Source organism: Suillus paluster (assembly GCF_016628075.1).
Source record: "Suillus paluster strain FC165 chromosome Unknown EDB91scaffold_29, whole genome shotgun sequence".
Classification (NCBI taxonomy): Eukaryota; Fungi; Basidiomycota; class Agaricomycetes; order Boletales; family Suillaceae; genus Suillus; species Suillus paluster.
Genome location: NW_024537589.1, coordinates 153,251 through 173,170, shown reverse-complemented (window position 1 = coordinate 173,170; position 19,920 = coordinate 153,251). Strand labels below are relative to the sequence as shown.

General features: G+C 49.4%; 4 protein-coding genes and 1 non-coding gene across 5 annotated transcripts; 3 read left to right on the top strand and 2 right to left on the bottom strand.

Moving 5' to 3' along the window:
* Window positions 1–1,180: 1,180 nt before the first annotated feature.
* EDB91DRAFT_1136170 (uncharacterized protein) lies at window positions 1,181–2,151 on the bottom strand. Its single transcript, XM_041318827.1, has 2 exons — window positions 1,541–2,151; window positions 1,181–1,491 (listed from the first exon to the last, which is right to left on the bottom strand). Exons 1-2 carry the CDS (start codon window positions 1,963–1,965, stop codon window positions 1,371–1,373), a joined length of 546 nt encoding a protein of 181 aa, XP_041176705.1. The 5' UTR covers window positions 1,966–2,151; the 3' UTR covers window positions 1,181–1,370.
* A 60-nt stretch (window positions 2,152–2,211) lies between these two features.
* EDB91DRAFT_t72 lies at window positions 2,212–2,319 on the top strand. Its single transcript has one exon. It is a non-coding gene; the product is annotated as a tRNA-Leu (tRNA).
* Window positions 2,320–2,519: 200 nt separating this feature from the next.
* On the top strand, window positions 2,520–4,144 carry EDB91DRAFT_393993 (uncharacterized protein). Its single transcript, XM_041327103.1, has 4 exons — window positions 2,520–2,869; window positions 2,922–3,001; window positions 3,055–3,167; window positions 3,217–4,144. Exons 1-4 carry the CDS (start codon window positions 2,687–2,689, stop codon window positions 3,900–3,902), a joined length of 1,062 nt encoding a protein of 353 aa, XP_041176704.1. The 5' UTR covers window positions 2,520–2,686; the 3' UTR covers window positions 3,903–4,144.
* A 933-nt stretch (window positions 4,145–5,077) lies between these two features.
* On the bottom strand, window positions 5,078–7,167 carry EDB91DRAFT_1054107 (uncharacterized protein; the record flags this gene model as incomplete). Its single annotated transcript, XM_041313803.1, has 5 exons — window positions 5,078–6,708; window positions 6,759–6,776; window positions 6,826–6,852; window positions 6,905–7,061; window positions 7,120–7,167. 5 exons carry the CDS (start codon window positions 7,165–7,167, stop codon window positions 5,078–5,080), a joined length of 1,881 nt encoding a protein of 626 aa, XP_041176703.1.
* A 9,427-nt stretch (window positions 7,168–16,594) lies between these two features.
* Window positions 16,595–17,636, top strand: EDB91DRAFT_1237581 (uncharacterized protein; the record flags this gene model as incomplete). The annotated part of the gene is made up of 3 exons (XM_041321599.1): window positions 16,595–16,696; window positions 16,751–17,352; window positions 17,453–17,636. 3 exons carry the CDS (start codon window positions 16,595–16,597, stop codon window positions 17,634–17,636), a joined length of 888 nt encoding a protein of 295 aa, XP_041176702.1.
* Between the last annotated feature and the right edge of the window lie 2,284 nt (window positions 17,637–19,920).

Below are 19,920 nucleotides of genomic sequence, written 5' to 3'. Positions count from 1 at the left end.
GTGTAAACTATGTCCGAGAGGGGCAGGGGGAGCAAAGAAATATGCTAGACACTGGACGGGAGAATTCCGAGGTGCTTGGGTCACATACTCTTCCAGTTCAACAGCGCTTTAGTGAATAATGAGCATCCTGTCACTGAAAATAAAACATGCTGCCAGGTCAGCAAGCTTCAAACATTCGAAAAACACTTGATGTCCCCGCGGAATCATGCTACCGGATCTGCAACATTGTCACGGTCGTCCGTTCATTGGATTGTAAAATTGTCCGAGTGTTGGCTCCGTAGTGATTAGGTTTATCGAAATACATAACATTGGAATCTGGTAGATGCGTTGGCGCTGGGACGCGTCATAGGTTCTTTTCGTTCAGTCTATTCCAATATGGAATACACAGTGCACGGGAGCTCAGTCAATGTCGATAACGGTAACTGTAACTTGTCTCTGACTGACATGGGCAAGAAGCTGCCATGTGCTATTCGTTCGATGCAGAAGGAACAATTGTCTTCCTCTTGTTGGGTCTGCCTACGGAAGAGTAGGTCGTTAGAGGAGACCCTGGAAATCACTGCACCCATGCCTAGAAGTGCAGGGACGTTCTGAGTCAGCGGAGGGTTAATGGAGGCAAGTAATTTGTGAATCATGATGCCCTTCACCTCAAATTCGTGCTTTCTGTCCAGGGATCGAGGGAGAAAGAGGCGGGCTTCTATGCTCCTTCTCTCCAGACACCACACCACTTCCGAATCCTCGCTGCCCAAAGCATCGGCATCGCGGGCTAAAATTGGTAAAACGCGAACACAGACAAATTGGGTGACCCGCCCCTTTTCTAGCTTCTGGCGCGTCATAGCATGGTAACGACTGCGCGTTTTACCAACAAGACATCAAGGTTTTGTTCTTTTAGGCGTCCCAATCTGGGAGACACTCAACCAACGCGATCCTCGCAATGTCCGTCGGTGACAACGACAACTGGTCCCGGGCGTCTTCCTCCGGCAATACCTCCGGGGCAGCCTTCTCGCAGAACGCACTAGATCCGTAGGTCGATGGGCAAAAACCACGTAGAATATTCCCAGTTGAATCCCATAGGTGCGGGAAACTCGGAGGCGCTGCGTCACTCGCGACCTCGAGCCACGCAACAAGCTTATGCATTATTGCCGAAGTCTCCCTTGAACATGTACCCTCTCTTTCCTGAATGGTTTAACCACATCAAAAAGTCGATAATCAGTTTCTCTCTTATACACAAACTAGAAAATAATGAACATCCACACCCCTCTCAGCCTCGGTTGCTTTGGCACTTGTTGCTGATTTTGAGTACTATTGGATGATTTAGCATATTATACTGGGGTAGTAAGATGAGAGATTTCTGTGATACAATATGATGCACGTCAAGTAGCAACTCTCTTCGCTCTTTTTCTCTCCGGCTCTTCATCTCGCGATCTCTTGTGACTAGAGGATGCAACACTTTCATCTGTCGACCACAATGTCCCCTCGGCATCAGATTTAGTCCTGCGAAGCGGTCAATACCTGGGAGAAGAGCCTCGCCAAGAAAACCTACGTGTAATTCGAGTAGTCCGAGTCCGAGAGACCAAGCTCTCTATTGGATTCATTCACCTGCTCCCATTTCGCCAGGCGCGCCTTCTTCCTCTCAACTTTCAACCACCTGATCCTAAACCTGCGCGGCTCTCTCTCCAGCCGCGCCGTTCCATCATACAGTTCCTTCTTGACCTTCATTTTCTGGAAGTAAGAGATCTCTAGTTTCTCGCGCATCATGCACGTTTCGCGTAGGTCAGGCATGACCGCGGCCATAATGGTAGCAGCACGGTCAAGGAGGCGCTGTGTCTCTAGGACCCGAGCGTCAAGGGCTGGCACGCTGTCAACGAGCTTGGTGAATGTACACAAGGAATCGCGCGTTTCCCATTGGCTGATTCGAGGGTGGAAGTTGTCGTTCGAAAGGCAGGGGTTCTGTGCACTTCCGTCCATGTCAGGGTATAAGTTTGCGATGCGGGGAGTATGAGATAATCACCTTTTGTAAGCTCTTGATGTATTTAAGATGCCACAGTCAGACAATCCACAGAACAGCCCATACCTATTGTTCTCCAGATAAGTGTCATGCTGTGACCTATGGCGTATTCAAAATGAGGTATATGCCCCGGCTGCTTGCTCGTTGTCACGGTACTCGATATGGTGTATAATTCTGTAGTAGTCTTGCTTACTCTACGAATACATGGCAAGATGGCCGAGCGGTCTATGGCGTGTGACTCAAGCGCAAGCTTGCCTGCAAAGCAGGTTTCTCATCCTCGTAAGAGGGCGTGGGTTCAAATCCCACTCTTGTCATTCTTTTTCTCTTGTCGTATTTTTCTTACTTACATGCCTTCACTCCAGTTTTTACCCGAATCTTTATGGCTGATGATAGGAGGGCAGCTCAATTTTGATAAATAGGCGAGATTCTACTACTGATCGCAATAACGTAGCTAGGCTACTTGCCACAATACGAAACTGCTCCCGGACCCTTGCTTTGACCGCGGACTTGTGTGGCTGAGTTAATCTAATCTATTGTTCTCTGGTACAAGCATACAAGCAAGTCTGTATTTAAGTTGTGGACAGAACAGTGCCACAATGCCACATCACGTATCGACCCAAAGTTCCACTGTTTCGCGGGTATTCTATACAGCTACAAATAAGATCTCCGACATCCAGTACCATGTCTTTCCATCGAAGCAACCGTGCGTTAAGAGTCACATCGCCCAAAATGAATGCAGTACCCCTCCCTCAAGGTGCGCACACACCGAAGAACCCAATCCCGGCTCCATATCTAGGGAAACTCGACATGGACGAAGCTACACTCCGCAAGCTCTCCCGTGCACAGCTGCAAAAGCTAGCTAAAGTGTGTTTCGCGTTTCTTGTCCTCAATGTCGCAGTCACTGACCTGAAAACAGGAAAACAAGGTGAAAGCCAACATGAAGAGCGAAGTGATTATTAAGGAGTTAGTAAAGCTCTGCAAGGTTGTTCTGCTGCAGTAGGTCCCCTGCTTCATGTTCGATACTATACATGTTCCTGACGATCACTCAGTCAAGATGAAGAGAGCGAAGAGCCTCCGAGAAAGAAGTCGAGAAAAAGTGAGGAGAATCCTCCAATTGCTGGCCCTTCGACCCGAATCATAGACGTACCGATGGACACAAGTCGTGAGTGTCATGCCTCATGGCGTCGTGCAAGAAACCTACACTTGACCAGTTGAACAGCTCCCCACCCAGGAAGATTCTCTCAAATCTGCGTTGACCACAGAAAACACTGCTCCAATCATAGCAGCCGGAAATGCTGCTGACATCGCTGCTGAAGGTCCAACGGGAAAGTCGCGAGGCCCTTCACCAGTACTGGAAAGTCATGCTGGGCACCCAGCTGCGGAGGATGCCACTAGTGATTCGGGCTCCGACTTGTCCTACGCAAATCCGGGTCAGCAGAACTACTATAAATCCCCCGTGAGCTCGCGTGCAGGGACGCCTCCGCTCGAAGAACCGATGATGCTCAAGCGGGCGGTGAACATCATGGACCAGATCACTGCTGACGACCAACGCATTATCGCCCAGATCGCCACTCTACGCGAAAGAGCAGCGATGCTAAAAGAGCAGGCAAAGAAGGTGAGGGACGTCGTTCGCGCAGAGCAGGGGCGGCGTGTGAGATTGGAGGCATACTTCACGTACTGGAGAGAGATTTCGCCCAAATGGCCGAAAGATTGGATATACAAAGAAGGCGAGGAGGAACAGATCCGGACAGAGCAAATGCTGAGGACTATGACACCACCGTATGCGCTCCGTCGTCCTTCACTTACTTGCATTTCTGATCATTTCTTTTATAGGTTGCCCTCAATAGGTCCATCAGGACCACCCACGTTGCCTTTCGACAAAAGAGATGCGCCGTGAGTTCCCGTTCGCGGTTCGTTTATCCAATCCAGCTGACGGCGGATATTAGGGGCGGGCGTATGGAGTTCAAGTTGAGACGTCATCATACGCGGCTACAACAAGGAGCTTGTGAGCAGGGGGGTGGGGCAGCTGCCCCTCCTGCCGAAGTCGAACGGCTGAATGAAGGTGCCAATCGCCTGCCTTCGCCACAGTCGAGCACTAGTAGAAGAATGGCAAAGCGAAAAACTTGCGCTTGAAAGATTCATGGTGGTACTTCGAGTTTGCCCTACAAATTACTATACCCACAAGCTATATTCATATATCACTCACAAGTTGTATTGCGATGCTTTGCAAATTAGCTAGCATGACGCCTACTCGTCCAGTTATCTCTGAACTCAGGGCCTAGCGGAGCCCCAGTCTGATTCAGGCTGTGTAATATTTCAGCCAGTGCTAGACGATCAGAAAAGACGATAAATCTCGCACCGGTCAACTCAGCCCCAAGACCTACTGTACTTTCTCTGGAGTCTGCAAGTCATCATTCTCACAGGTAATGATAAACCAAGGACGAGGCTCATCTTTCATACGTCGTCGTATGACTGATACATTAGTACTAGTGCTTATGATATCTGGTGGTTGAGTAGTGTCGAAAGAAGATAAACCAGTTAGGAACGACTGGCAGAATTCAGGAAGTGACTCTAAACTATTCAAAGCTACTTCCGATTCGATTCATATATAGATTTCTGGGATATTAAAGAAACAAAGGGAGGACTCGACAAAGGAAAGTACAAAGATCTCTATAGTTAACTGTGCTTAAGAGCTCTTCCTTTTGCTACGAGACATGATATTATAAGCAAAATGCACGCATCGAAAGAGACGTCAACCCACAGGCCTCAAGGGGAGGCCCGCACCAAAGCCTATCACATTCGCCTGCCCAATCCGCCACGTAACTATGAGACCAAGTATGTACCTAGCGATGGGGATGAAAGGGGGGGGAGCAACAGACACAAGTACGCAGACATAAAAACAGCACAAATACTACATGGGGCACGATACAATAATAAAAGCAGTCGCAGGTTGTGTCCGAGTTTGGGATTTAATGAGGAGAAGAAAAGAGAGGCGGCTTGAAACTTGCGGAGTTGCGGGAGCCGTTTAGTTCACCGCCCCCTCTAAATGAAGGACGAGCGAGATCACCGTAGTCATACGGCGATGGGAACTGCCTTCGTTTCTTCCTTCTTCCCTCCCGCAGCCTTGGCCTCGTCAATCGCCTTCTTCGCAATCTCCTTCTGCTTCTCGATGTCCTTAAGCTTATCCTTCACATCCTGCGGCTTGTTAAATGTGACGCTTCTGTGATGGCTGTGAGCACCCATACTCCCTGTCTCTGGCGTCTGCACATTAACAAGGGGCCCAGTCGTCGACAGGCCACGGTGGAATGTAGACGGAAGGACGCGGCCCTCTGGGTGCTGGAAGGGGCAAGTTGCGCGCGTGCAACCTGTACCGAAGCGACATTGCTGCGCGAAGTGATTTGTCTTTGGTGGATGCTGGTACGGACAATTTGGGCGCGTGCAAGCACCACCAAAACGACATGTGACGGTGTGCTGAGGGGGCCCACTAGCGGTGGCGGGAGGTGCTGTTGGGGTGTGAGTCGTGCCTGCACCTGGTGATGGATAAGTTCGTGCAACTTTCATGGAAAGACAAAGAGATGACATACCAGGGTGATTGACAGCGGGGCTGACGTGGGACTTGATGCAGTCCTTGTCTTTGCAACTCTTACCCTTCTCGCACGCTTCGGTGCTGAGTACAACGCCGCTCTCAGCAGTAGCAACAGGAGACGGGTGGGAATACCGGCACTGAGAGTTTGTGCACTTTATTCCGAATTTACAGAGCGTGGGCGACTGCGGGCGTTCGGGGAGGGCGTACGCTGGTTTTGGGAGTGCATTAGATGGCATGGCGCTTGCAGGAAGGGGAATGGGCGCCGCTATTGGTGTGGCTTGTACTGGTTCAGGGATTACTGGAGTGGGAACCGACACAAATGCGGGTACTTCCTCGATGGATGGTGGAGCAGGTGACGAGCCTACGTGACCACCCCGTGAACCCCCTCGCCCCCGGCCCCCTCTTGCTCCAACCCGACCTCTACCATTCACCCCATTCTGCTGGAAACTATGTCCATTCACACCCGCGCCACCATTGAACATCGTTGCGTCTCCACCCACCTGCATTGGGTTGAACCCAGGAACACCCATAGCGGGGTTAAGCATGCCCATCGAGTTCGCCATCTGCGCCATAAGAGCCATTTGATTTAGCATCATCTCTTGTAGAAGTATAGGGTTTGCCTGCATCCCCACGCTCATGTCAGGCATCCCCATACCATTCGGGAAGCCCATCATCATGCTCGGGTCGGGTGAGGTGTTTGTGATGTTGTCAATGCGTGCTTGAACTTCATCTCTCCCACCTTGGAAGCGTGAAGCTGGAGCTGGGCCGCCGACGCGATCAAGTAGACTACGTTGGGCGGGCGGTGGATTCTGCATAGCTCGAGGGCCGGTGGGTAGGTCCGTGCGTCGGGACTTTGTTGGATGAGTAGATGGTGAGGGCGAGCGGAGACGCTTTTGAGAGGTGGAAGCAAGAGTTGAAGAAATGGCTTGTTGGTATAATGGTGCACCTGCGCGAGGACCATTAGGCGGCCGGCGCGTAGGCTCGCTGGAGGGTGGATGGGGCACAGGTTTCGATTCAATGGGTGTTTCTACAGGTGTTGAAGATGCAGCAGGTGGCGCTTCAGATTCCGGCGCGCCTTTGGCAGCTTCAGCGAAGAGCCAGTCTGTAAAACTGGGATCTGGTAATGTTGTCAACATGTCAAAACGCACAAATCACAGAAAAACACACCGAATTCTGGGCCAATTACTGAAAGCATGGTCAGTATTGAGATTTGGAACGTAAAAACGCCACTTACAATCCTCGAGTTCCGAAGTTATTTGTGCTGTGCGACGCGATAAGCCAATGTCAGCAAGGAAGCTCTGAATGCCACATACCTGCAGTTTTGTTGTTTATAATCATGATAGTAATATATTCCGCCATGACAGGATCTATTCCAGCAGTAAGTATGAAAGACCTAGCAGCGAAGAAGACTGAGCGCTCGCCAGCATCGGGACTGAAACTACGAGCTGTGAGTTCATCCTGAATGGATTTCTAGACGAAAAAAAAAGAATTATGCTAAGAAGGACAATAGTAAAGAACAAAGACACACTTGTAGAGCGGATGCACGGTCAGTTCCAATGATAAGGCCGAACGGCATAGTGGAATAAGTGTGACAACGACGAAGCCAGCGACTCTTGCAAACTCCCGCTACTGTCTCAAACATGACTAAGCAGATTTCTTAATTAGGCCAGCTGCCTCGGTGCCGATCTCAAAACTTGAACAAATTTGCGGGTCAACAAAATTAATTACTCTGTATCGTGACTCGCGGAACTCGTAGATAATTTTTCGTACGTGGTTCACCCTGCACGCTTGCAAAGAGACTTTGTTGTCGCTGGGAAATCTCTTGAACTTCAGCAAATTTTCGCCGGTCTCAGTGTTTCCAATCCAGGTATAATGCGTTTCGGACATGTCTATGGGGGTATAGACCACACCCAAATCTCCACTCTCGGAGATGGTGACCTCTACATATTTAAAGCTATCTCCGTTCGCATCAAGGGCGACAGAAAAGACCTTTTTACATCCTCATCTGATCTACTGCGACGACACGAATCTCAAAGCGGATCCTCACACAGGTGACTGTAACAGTCTCTGTGCAAGGCCTACTTTGTTCACTGCTGGGGTATTGGAGGATACTCGTGCTAAGTGAGTTCAACGAGAGATGCCATCATACAAGCTTGCGCATTTTGCAAGCAGGAATCTCGGGAATGACAAAGTACGCGTGCACAGACTCCTGATCAAGGTCGAGGTGTCGACAGCCGATCTTATATCAGTCGTGTAGTCTGCAAGGTGGGGCACAAATTTGATATCGATTTGTGCAGGTATGAGTGGAGGACCTGACATCTCTGAGCCGTGAGTTCATGTATTTATATTATTTAATACATATGGATATTGGCATCTACCAGCAAGCTGGGCATTTGGCACACATCGAATGCCTCATTACGACTCATGGAACAGAGAAATCATGGATTTGCTGTCTGTATGCTATCCTAGATAAGGCAGACGCAACTCTAGAACTAAAGACCGGAGAGTGCCGTCAGAGAGTAGAGCACATGGGCGCCAGGGAAATCAAAAAGCATATCGCTTTGTCCCTGGTCCTTAGCAAAACATCCAAGCGTGAACGCCAAGAAGCTCGTCGAGCGTGTTCCCTCCGTTGAAATGCCGTGCAGCGCTGATCACGAGCCTCTGGTTTCAGTTCGACAACGCGGCTGAGGGCCGGTGGACTGAAATCTACCTAGTACTGTATTAGACATCTGTCAATATGTATCTCCGTCATGGTCGGGATCTCGCAATAAGCATGCTATTCAGGGGAAGCAGGACAAACGGAAGGAGCTCACCGTCGGACCTCGCCGCGGTGCACCGGCACCGTCACTACCGGTCGTACCGTAAAGGCACAAACCCAGCAGAGACTCCTTCATCAACGAGGAACAAAGCCTCCTTCTGCCTCATTTCGTTAGCGCGCAAGCCACGCGAACTGACTCAATCCAGTTCATCCAGAAATGAGCACGATCGCGATCGCACTCCACTGTTATATTGTCTTCTTCTGCGGCTACCAACAACGTCGGCCTCCTCTACGGCCATCATATCGTATTGCTGGTGTTTCCGCTGGTCGCGGGTCCGTAGGGAGATAATATGACGCCAACAAGTGAAGCCCCAGTAATTCATGGTAAGTGTAGAACTGACTCGTGTGCACCGCATTTGCAATTGATTTAGAAGGATATTAGCACGCGTGCGACTCGTTGGAGATGCCCTTGTCGAATTTGGCGGTCGCAGACCACCTGTCCAACGGGACTCGGTGAGTGGTGGTGGAAGGTCAGAGTAGGGAAATGACAACTGAGAAGGCGATGGTAGTAATGCCTGTGCTTAATGTGAGAACCATTGAAACGGCGGTCGGGGACTAACCATGATTTAGGAAGTTGGAGTGTCCCTCCCGCCGCCGATGTAATGAGAGCACTCGATATTGCGGGCGACCCAACAAGCGAGGGTTCACGCCTAGGCACAACGAAGTGGCGGCCCATGATTACTTATAAAATAACATGCGTCACCCACGTAAATTTAACGGCCTGTTTCCGGAGAGGTTCGCCGTGCAGGGTCACCTGATAAAACATGCATAGTAAATGTCGTATGTATCCCCAAACATGAAGAGGCAGTGTGTAGAGTACCTTCACGGAGATCCCGTCTGGAACACGCGGCGCGCGCAGAGTCCATGAACCCTCGATGGACTCATACATAATCCATACTTTTCCGAGGCGCAGGCCAAAAAAAGATCAAGGTCCGGTGGGCGCATCAGAGAAAACTACGCCTGCCGCAGAGATGAACACATAGAATTTAATACCGTCTTCACTACGATCATATATTAAAGCGAGTATGAGAAAATCAGCAAAGCTGTACCCGCAGCATATTCATGTGAGTACACTTACTTCTGAGCAGGGTGAAAATGAAACGATCATCTGTTTGACCATCAATGATGTCACGGTCGGACATCTGCTTCGGTCTAGGGTCCACCACCGCCATCGCTATCAAGGGTGAAAATAGTGTCTGCCTTGCCTCGTGCTCGCGTCTGTAAAACATTGAATAAATGGATTTCAAAGGGACATAGATAGACCACGATTAGGAGTGGCAGTACTCACCCATTTAAAATACTCCTTCGAGCCGGCGTGAAATGCACACCGAACCGCGCGCATGATAGACCAAAAAGCATATCTATCATCCGCATTCCGACTCAGACCAGTATGACAGTGCAGCATTGCAATGTCACACATGTTTGTAACGGCTCTCGAACCATATTCCCGAAGTAACACCGCGATCATTATTCAAGGTGCCGATTACAAAAAACAGGTCTTGTCCATAGCATCAGGATCTTCCACCTATTGAAATTCGGTCCGCGCCGTAGATACCCAGAAGGCCCTGAAAAACCATTAGACGCAACACGCTGCTACGCCGAGAATGGAGAACATACTTATGGTGTGGCACAGCCTCTTGCGCCTCCCTGACAGAAGCACCCTCAGGAAGACAACACGGCGTTGCAGAAGGGGAGATCGTCATCTGTGATGCTCACAAGGCTCGACTTTTCTGTGATCCAATGTGTAAAAAGTCTAAGCGTAGGTGAATCGGCAACAAAGGAGCAAATGGCAGGTTTTCCGACTTTCCTCCTGTATAAGACAGATCTAGAGGCTCCTGTCAGGTCTGATGTCATCATATCCGGGGGAAGAGCGCTGAGGCACGCCGTGGGTGTGACCGTCACCAATTTGAATAAACGTGAAAGAAGCGTTCAAGCTCGTGTTGTAACCAGGTTGTAACCGTGATAAACACGGTTAACACTGGCGAGCACTATTTCGCGTATTGCGCAAGCATCCCACTCACGACACACCCTGCCAGTATCCTGTCGCCAGCCTCATACCGAGAGCCGATTTCGTCAAAAAAAAGCCCTGTATGACCAAATCCGATCAGTCTTAGCTCTGCAAAGAGGTTCTATCTGGATTCTGCTGATCTGATCAAGGGTTTTGCACCTTCGTGGTGTGCCCCGGCTTGTCATTGGATCTTGTCGATCCTCGGATATCACGCAGTCTCTGGCAAGACTTCGATTAGTGCTTGAGGGCAAGATTGACAGGCAGCCCGTTCAATCTCATGCGAGTTGCGCTACATATGAACTTGCCACAGGCGCACCCCTTGAGTAAATACACCTTCGAGGCCTCGTCAGTGAATCAGAAACTTCCCTTATCATGAAAATTTCCTCGGCTCGAAGCCTCGCGATAGACTGAAAAACGACGTACGTATGTAGTAAATTTGGTTCTTCAAGCGCAAACGAGGGCAAACGTCATAATCAACATCCTTCTTTCGGCTAACTCAGAGCATGACGGATCAGACACTTGTTTTTCATTCGGCCGATCAGAAGAAGCTCTGAGGTTTGTCGGTTATCGTCGGAGCTGCCGACCTGAGCCCTGGTACCCTTGAACGTGGCCAACGTCAGCCAATTTGTCTCGTTTGCGCGAAACCTCGTGACTCCCAGCTATTCGGTAACGGAAAAAGGCAATCCAGTAATGTAGTACTTACTACTCAGATATACATCAAACGTCAGGCTACAATCGGGACCGCAGGGATGATATCAGATAGGATTGTGACCATGCTACAAGCCATACCATATCTCGAAGCTAACACTATCCCAGACGCATGGACAGTGAGAGTCTCCGCATGGAAATGTGGAAAATATATGCTTGCTAGCTTTGATGAATCTTGTAGATAGTTGTGGCATTAAGTCTGCAGGAATCTGCTCCGCCACGCTTTGTATAAAGAGTGGTTAGCAATCAACAAGTTTTGAACCGTCGAGCCGGTTCGTAGAAGATCGTGGAGAAGCTGATAAGCGCACTCGTTGGACTTCGAGCAAGAAAAAGTGTTTTCAAATAATGATGAGATCGGGGATGAATACGTTCTTCTGCCCCGCGGAACGCCCATGAGCGTTTCAGAACTCCCCACGGCTTGCAAACCTTATCAAACGAAGTGACTCGTTAACAAGGCGAAGTCCTCTGGCAAACAAGACCGAGAGATCCGCGTCGCGATATGCAATGCTTCGTGACTCGTACTTGATGCACCGGTTTCTGGTAAATAAACCATTTGATAGATAATCATGGGAGACCTTGGTAAGTATCAATGGCGTGCTTTCTGCCAGTGCAGCGCTGAGATACTAGTACGACCAGCATCAGAGGCCATACTCTATTCACCGACCTTATTGTTCGATCAGAAACTTGATGTCCAATAAGTGGCAATACGCACTGCGGTCAGCTCGATTGCCTGATGTAGAATGAGGGCGCGCTGTGGGTGTCACTGATTAGGGCTAGCCCGAGGGAATCGCAAGCTGGTTTTGGATGTGTATGTGGCGCAGCGGCGTGACAGTAAGTCGGGCGGCATTTCGAAACAACAGCGCTTCCGAAGAATGAATAGTTTGAAACTGCATTATTCACGACGTAAGGGAAAGTTGATTTGAGCCAAGTTCGAGCGCTAATGCACCCACCATGGTATAAGAAACGAGTCCAATAACACGAGACTACGAAACTCCCACAGTCTCGTGTTTCGAGTTGTGACACAAGGCTTGAGCGCTTGAGCATACATCGTTTCTTGGATTGCAATCCGGATTCTGCACTCGCTGAACAACTTCTGAAGTGTCAACAGGATGTCAGACTCGTGATACTCAGTGTGCCGTGTTCGTCTGACGTGTCCTTGGCGCCTTCAAGTCTCAGCCATCAAGATAGGGAAAGCCACACGTTTTGCCGCACGTTGCAGAAGAGCTGCAAGAAGTCCAGCACGCAAACTGAGAGTGGGGGTATCACTTAGTGAGACGGGTCCAAATAGAGGCTAGTCCTAGTTTTGGAATTGCGGCGTGACGTTGTCCATTTCTTTGTTCTAGAATCGTTGAGGTTCGTGTGTGGTGGTGGACGAGCGCAAGTCGCTCATTAAACTCGCCTACATTCCTAAGATGAATTGGTGTACATATTCAATGAACTCGTTTAATTTTCATAGCTTCAGCAGCCACCCGTAGCCACATTGTATTTTGCTCATAAAGTTATGTAAACACACGAACTTCAAGTTAGTTGGAATTCTACTCGGCTCTTGGAGAAAAGGCAATGCCTGTTGTATCGTGCCATCATGTATTGACTGCCGACTGATAGCCTCGTAGACTTCCCTCTCCGTCCTCGAAGAACACCAGAAAGATTGTCGACTGTATGATGCACTGGAATGCACGTATGCGGCGTTCCGTTGGTATTGACGTTTTCGTAGTAGTCGTATCATTTTGTTTCTATTCCTCTCTAGTGCAGCATCTTCCCTGATATACAAACCCTCTCGCAACGACGAACAAACGACAACAAATGCAAACTCACCAACACTCCCAGCAACTCTCCCGCTGAGGCGACCCACAGGAACGGCAAAACACTAAGTAGTGTAGCTGTGGAAGGATAATTTCGCAGCACGTGAACGACATGCGAACGAGACATCCTGAGACGCGCGCATCAAGACTCAAGAGGAAAAATTGAGTGAGATAAATAAGGATCTGTCACCTGTAGATCAGGCGGCGCCCACCAAACAGCTGAAACGGCATGAAGGGGCGCCACAATCGGAAGCGCAAGGGACGAATATGTCTGTATTGATATTCAAAACACGAAAACCTGTGCCCAGCACGTCCTATACCCATCTAGGGGGCACTTATCATGTTACGACAGGAAGCCTCGAACGATGCACTCACGTTGAAACTGAGTCAAGGGCCTAGTCTATTGGGGCTGGGCGCTCATCATCGCTCACGATGAGTACTCGTACTAGTGCATTAGACTTCAGTTCTAGGCGCTACCGATAAGCTCGATCGGCGGTTCGCCACTCTTCGCAAGCGGTCATTGATGGTATCCCAGGGCGGGGCTGGTTCGCAATTCTATATGGGTAAATATCACAACACGTGTAATATAGTTGAAACTTACATACAGTGGACCTCGCAACATATATGATCCAAGACTGTTGAGCCCACAAAACGTGTCCACTGACTGGCTAGCTTGGCATAATGATACAATACATACTTGTCCGCCGAGTAGTTCACAACACTGCAGGTTTGTTGCAGGGTCGAGGCTAGATGATACCGCACTTGAAGCTTGATGGAATACTGATTGCGGCATAAAACACGCATCATCGTGGGTGCCAGTGTCCTGAACTTTGAACGAGGGCCTCGTTCAGGGCGTTACGAGGCACAGACGCCCTGATCCTGAGCTACCGCGGCGCCGATCTGATGATATCTTACGTCAACAGCACGTACTTACGTTCCTGTGAGAGCACAGCAGAACGGAGATAGTTAGATAATCCGAGTCATGAGACGTGAGCGTCAACTTGTACTACTACTGGAAGTCTGATGCGTACTGACGCTGCACTCCCAACTGCAGTAACACAGGTCCAACGTTTAGGTCAGGATGTAATGTTCGAAGCTAATACTACCCGAATGATCAATTACTGTTCTTCAGCCGTCGTTTGTGGGGCGACTGGGGAAAACGCTACATAGTAATGAAATGCACGTGGATCATGCCCAGGTCCGAAGGGGCCCGAAGTTGCCCGAAGTTGCCGCGTCAAGGCAGCCGCAAGAATCTCCACTCCGAGTTGCAAGTCAGGATCCTGCAACATTCACGGAAAATGGGGTCGAGAAAGAGTAAGGATGAGACAGCAGTTTCGGAATAAGAAATACCCCACCTCAAGTAAACCTGCACCATCCTGCTCGATGTGAGGCTCAGGTCAAGCGGCTTCCCAGTTATCATAAATAAAGTTCCTATCAGACGCAGCGGAGATATAGAAGCATACCCAGGCCGATTCTGTGGATCACCGCGCTCGCGCACACCATATGAGCGTATCACAACTGGAGGACCTAGCAAGAACACGCTGAGAAAGGCATTTCTATATTGTATTCTTAGCGCTTTGCCAAATTTCGACTCGATAAGCAATTCGCGTGGTCAGATGAATGATGGGCTACGTACCGCCCCAAGTTAGCAGGACTCTAGTAATCGAACGGGGGCCCGAGACGCCATCGATGTACCAACTCCCAAATGCGTCACAGTTCTTTTATCTTATCCCGGACCGCGTCTATGACTCTTGTGTGAATATTAAATTTATGGTGGGTAGAGGCCTATTAGGCTACGTCATGATCGGTATATGATCATCCATTTATGCTAGACAAGGTGGATTTCCCATGTGCGCAGAGTCATAAACGCCTTTCATTCATGATTCATACTGACTTCTGCGCCACATCAAAGGCCAGTGGTGGTGCTGTGGCTAGATAGAGCTCAACTAAGCAACAGAACAACCGTGTCACGTATCATTGAATTGCAATGGCAGACACTGCAATCAGGTGGCATAACCTGTTCCAGGACGGTCGCTCCGTGATATCGGGAAATGACGTGTGAGGTTTGGTCTCTAGTATAGAGGTGATGGTGATGAGCCCAACTTGGCTGATGGCGCATCACAGGACGCCGACGGCGGACGGTAACAAGCTGAGAGCTATGCAACCCCCGAATTGCACTGCAGTAGGAGTTTTAACACCGCAAGAACCAAAGGCATGGGTGATGCTCGCACGGAGCGCTATGTATAACACCATGAGGCTTAGGCAGAGTATAAAGATGAAGGTTATAAGTGCCAGGGACACGCGGTCGTCTATCTAGTGCGCATCTGACTTTGAATAAAACTCCACACCCGTGGGGTGTGTCTTCGAAGGTAGATAAAAACTTCATTGACGTTATATCTGTGGTAGCGATGAGCCGTTTAGTATGTGAGCGAGATGAGTTGCAAAGCTATCTAAATTACGTAGTCACATATGTGGATAAGTTCGGAAGGGATGTATCGGAAAGGCTGCTACGGATCGAGGACGTATTGTTGGTGAACACTGCCTGCCGCGGATCAAGCCCATTAGGGGGCAAAGCCGTCGCCTCTCTACAAGGGCAGGAAGAGTAAAAGGCTATTTGGTGCAGGTGATTGCTTCTGTCTTCCATCCGGATCATGATACACGAAACAATAGGAGAAAGCAGACGCATACGAGCGTTGTTTGACCAGAAGAAGTATTGTCGGGACAAAAGCTAACCGGAACGACAGCTAACATTTAATTGAGGCTTGTGGGATGTGCCAAAGCTATCCGGTATGGTACCTGGATTGACCGGCGTGGACCCGGATATATCGCAGAGCTAAGAGGGCTGCGGCAGTCTAGGAGGAACTGGAACTTTGCATTGTGCTGTGATATCGGACCAAATGGTGACATGAAGGGCATTGCCACCTTTACCAGGATGGCCGAGAATGGTTGCCAAACCGGTTCGGGAAGTGGCACCTAAGGGTGAACCAGTGAGGGTGGGAGCTTGCTCCGAAAGGCTGTTACCCCAAGAGCCACAGTAAGCGGATGTACATGTCATCACATCATTCGTTCTCAAAATCGTTTACAAAGAAAAAGTTGGCATATATAAGCTTGGGAGTGATTAAATGTTTCGTTGAAATTCCTTTCCACCTCTGCTCTCGACAGCAAGCCCCGAGCCTTCCCGCAGTTTCATAAAGCGGCAACGAGTTTTGTACAGTGATCGCAAATAGAGCTTCTATTGCCCTCGAGGTGATTTAGCGAGACATAAAGATTGGGCCCTTTAGCACGCAGCGGCTGCACGAACCGCTGTAAGAGAGGTTGTTGAATATTAGATTGTGGAACACGTTGGTAACACGGTAAGTCATCGTTCCTGGGCGTGACAATATGTTATGTAATTTTTTTCATTTTTATTTTAAATTTTTTCTGATATGTATTTGCCTCGCGGCAACGGAGTCTATCGAAGTGAGCTTGCCGTTGCAAACCTTCGTATCCCAGGCTCATGGTTTTGGTTCTATTCATTTTCCTTCTTTGCTTTCACACTGCCCCAATTCTTATATACCCTTCGTTTTACCGTCCCATTCTAACCAAACTCCCAGTTGTCTTTTCAGATCACTTTTAGTACTACTGCTCTCCGTTTACCTTCGCGACACCACCGCCGTTCATCACTACCATGGCTGCAGTTCACGGTCCGCTCGTACCAGCTCATCCTTCCCCATTTCGGAATACCCAGAGCGTTCCCCATTCTCGTATGGGATACCATCCAGCTCCCTCTGTAAGTATATTATAAGCGCCCTTTGTTGTATTTTCAACTTTTAAAAAACCATAGGCGCCACCCAAACCTCAATCCACTCAGCCCTCAACTCGGCATTCTGACCCGTTTTATGGACACGAGCAGGCTTCTCGTATGTGCGCACGGTTTATCACCCATCTATTCGCTTGTCCCGAATACCCCCCATCCTCTTCCAACTCCCAAGTCAAGTTACCCCACTTCATCGCTTACGCCTTGCACCGCACTAAACTCCACTCCTCCGTCACCTTCGCCGCTCTTGTGCTCCTTCAGCGCTTGAAGGCGCGCTTTCCCACTGCTCGGGGATCTTCCGGACATCGGTTATTCGTATCCGCATTCATGCTCGCCTCCAAGGTGATCTGTGACGATACCTACTCGAACAAGTCCTGGAGTATTGTCGCCCAGGGTATGTTTCAATTACGGGAGATTAATCAGATGGAGCGAGAGATGTGTCAATATCTTGAATGGGAGCTTAATGTGGATCCGGTCACGCTGAGGGAGTTTGAGGAGATGGTCAAGAAGGATTTTGTAGGACCCGGTCCTTACCCCACTTATATTCTCCCCTCTACCTCCAAGACAACGCCGCCCCCCACCACCAATCCTTTTCCGCCTCCTCCTACAGGCTCAACCCCTACGCCCTCGTACGGGCAACGCTATCCTTCTCCGCCTAAGCCCGCCTTCCCTCCGCATAATTCCACATACATCACACCCCCGACGACGCCGGATACGCCATCACCCTAGTTATTCCACTTCAACATCTCCGGCCTCAACTGCGTCGCCACCAACGCCACCCGCTATGGAGGATTGTACCGCTCGCATCGTCTCCGCATCTTCGTCGCCAGGCATTCCGAAACACGAACCCGTGCCTGTACCACCGCCATCAAAACACAAGATGTTCGCGTTCGCATCGCCGGCTGTTTGGTAGTGGTAATTTATTGGGTGGATCGTTGCCGTTGTTGCAATTTTTTATCAACAGTCATACATTCCTTGACGTTCTCACCCGTCTCGATGACGCTAACATATACATTTTCATCGCAGTCATCACGATCGATCGCGGTGCGTTATTTACCAGGACTATATATACCCTGCAGCATCATTACTTGGCCCAACTTTGTTCTGGGACCCGTGCTTCATTTTACCGCATTATCATCATATGTTGTGTCAATAGTGCATTACAGTATTTCATAGGCATATGTACAACTATACAGAAGAACAAAAAATGCCACAAGTCGCTTTGCAATCTCTGGGAAGAATCTTGAGCCTGATGAGAATCCAGACGGATCACTGCCTCAAGGTATGTCTCACCAAGCGACATGTTGACATGTCCCCGAAGGTCCCCGACTGATCGCTTCCACGCAGATTTTTCCTTCACACACATACCGAGTCGTACGACAACGCCGGCTGCTTCTTACAATGATATGGACACTTTCGTTACTGCGATACGATCACCTGAGCAAAGCTCTGCCGGAACCGATACTAGTTCAGGACGCTACAGCTTGACAAGCTCTCTGCGATCTGCAATGATGCCGTTCTTTGTTCAACTTTAACATGGCATAAAGAGCCTTTGTATTGAAGCGCCACATTCTAGGGACGTAAATCCGCGTTTAGTCGACACAAGCTGACTGCCTTATCCGAGCGCTAGCTACAAAGTTCTATCAGATGTTTCCGATGGAAAACTTCATATGCCCAGGGGCAGTACACGTGTTTTTTTGGGGATGATATTGGCTGATATTGGAACCTCTCGTACTCCCGCATGCCACCTTTTATGGGAAGCAACTCGCTCGCAATGATTGTAGTTGGCTTGGTGTGTTTATCTCCGGCTTTGCGCCTGCAAAATGTTTAGCCCCTGGCCTCAGGCTGCGACACGGCCTGGGTCTCGGATATTGGCTGGTCTGGTCGTAGGCTAGCGTCAGTGATCTTCCTTCTTTCCATTACGCCCAAGAAGTATAATACATATCTGAAGGCATATCTTAGCAGCAAGTGCTACACAGCGACAAGGAACCAAGTATTTATCAACTGTCTGACATTACTTATCTCACAATTGTCAACAGGGAACCGTGCGGGTGCCATCAAAATATCCGTGCGAGATAGACACTGACATAGGCTCTGACACATGTAGTCTGCTATCGGCCCACACAAGAAGTTCATTTTTATCCATTGAGGCTTCTCAGTTAGCCGAGATAGCAGACGTGACTGTATACGGGTCACGTCGTACATGTGGCTTGTAAGGAGCGCTTGCCTCCATTAGCTGAATATCAATCATGGCAGACAGACCCCATCCTAATACCGTCCATTTGATGCAGCCGCACTTCGACCAGGCTGGATCTTGCAGATCGCAAGGCTAATCTCGACAGAGAATTATATCTATTGTAATCTTGGTCCTCAGCGTCCAGGGGCCAACATGCTGTAGCCTCATGTCTTGCTGATTTGGTAACCCTTGGTGCGGCCTTCTCCACAGGGTGGCGTGCATGCCGACAATGTGAGTTCATTCTTTACTTTAGTCACTGTTCAGATGCCAAAGTTAAGTTCGACCATATAGATCATAATGCTGTCGAAGGGGCATAGTGCACGAGTGTTCGTCCTATGCGATCTTCTGTTTCATGCCTAACAGACATGAGGTCGCGGTGCGCAGTGTACGACACGGCGTTCATTGGTTTGTCTGGAATGTTGCTGTGATGATCTTGACTGCAGGTTTTAGGAGAGTTCAACTGCGGTTTGCGGAATGTGAGGCATCTTACCATTACTCCGCGGTCTTTCTATCGCCTTTGCTTATTTTCACATCTCAGCCAAATAGTGCTGGCGCTAGATCGAAGTATCATCTACATGAAATTCTCATCGCGCTGTGGCTTGCATTCCAATCAGAACTTTGTGCGGAACATAAAGCACTGGAACACGACGCACTGGTTAAAGACGTCGCAATCTCGCTGCAAAGAGTATACTAGCCATCTGCCAGATATCGTGCATGCTGTGCGTCGGCATAATCCACCCGCGAAAGATATTATAATCTCGCTGCGGAAGGTGTACTAACCCATCTGCCAGAGAACTGACGAGTTTGTGCATTGCTGTGTGTCGGCCTCCGAGTCGCGGCAGTAAATCGGCAGTCATGTGCCTAACACCGGCGTGCGCACAGATCGTGATTTGAAGGCGCCGACGGTCACCACTTTTACTATCAAGTATCGTTTTCCGGCACATGATGGAATGCTGCATTG

Coding starts and splice junctions, on each gene's coding strand:
- EDB91DRAFT_1136170 (XM_041318827.1), bottom strand. CDS start 1,965: ATGGACGGAAGTGCACAGAACCCCTGCCTTTCGAACGACAACTTCCAC. Junction 1,492..1,540: donor TCGGACTACTCGAATTACAC/GTAGGTTTTCTT, acceptor ACCGCTTCGCAG/GACTAAATCTGATGCCGAGG.
- EDB91DRAFT_393993 (XM_041327103.1), top strand. CDS start 2,687: ATGTCTTTCCATCGAAGCAACCGTGCGTTAAGAGTCACATCGCCCAAA. Junction 2,870..2,921: donor AGCTGCAAAAGCTAGCTAAA/GTGTGTTTCGCG, acceptor ACCTGAAAACAG/GAAAACAAGGTGAAAGCCAA. Junction 3,168..3,216: donor CGTACCGATGGACACAAGTC/GTGAGTGTCATG, acceptor ACACTTGACCAG/TTGAACAGCTCCCCACCCAG.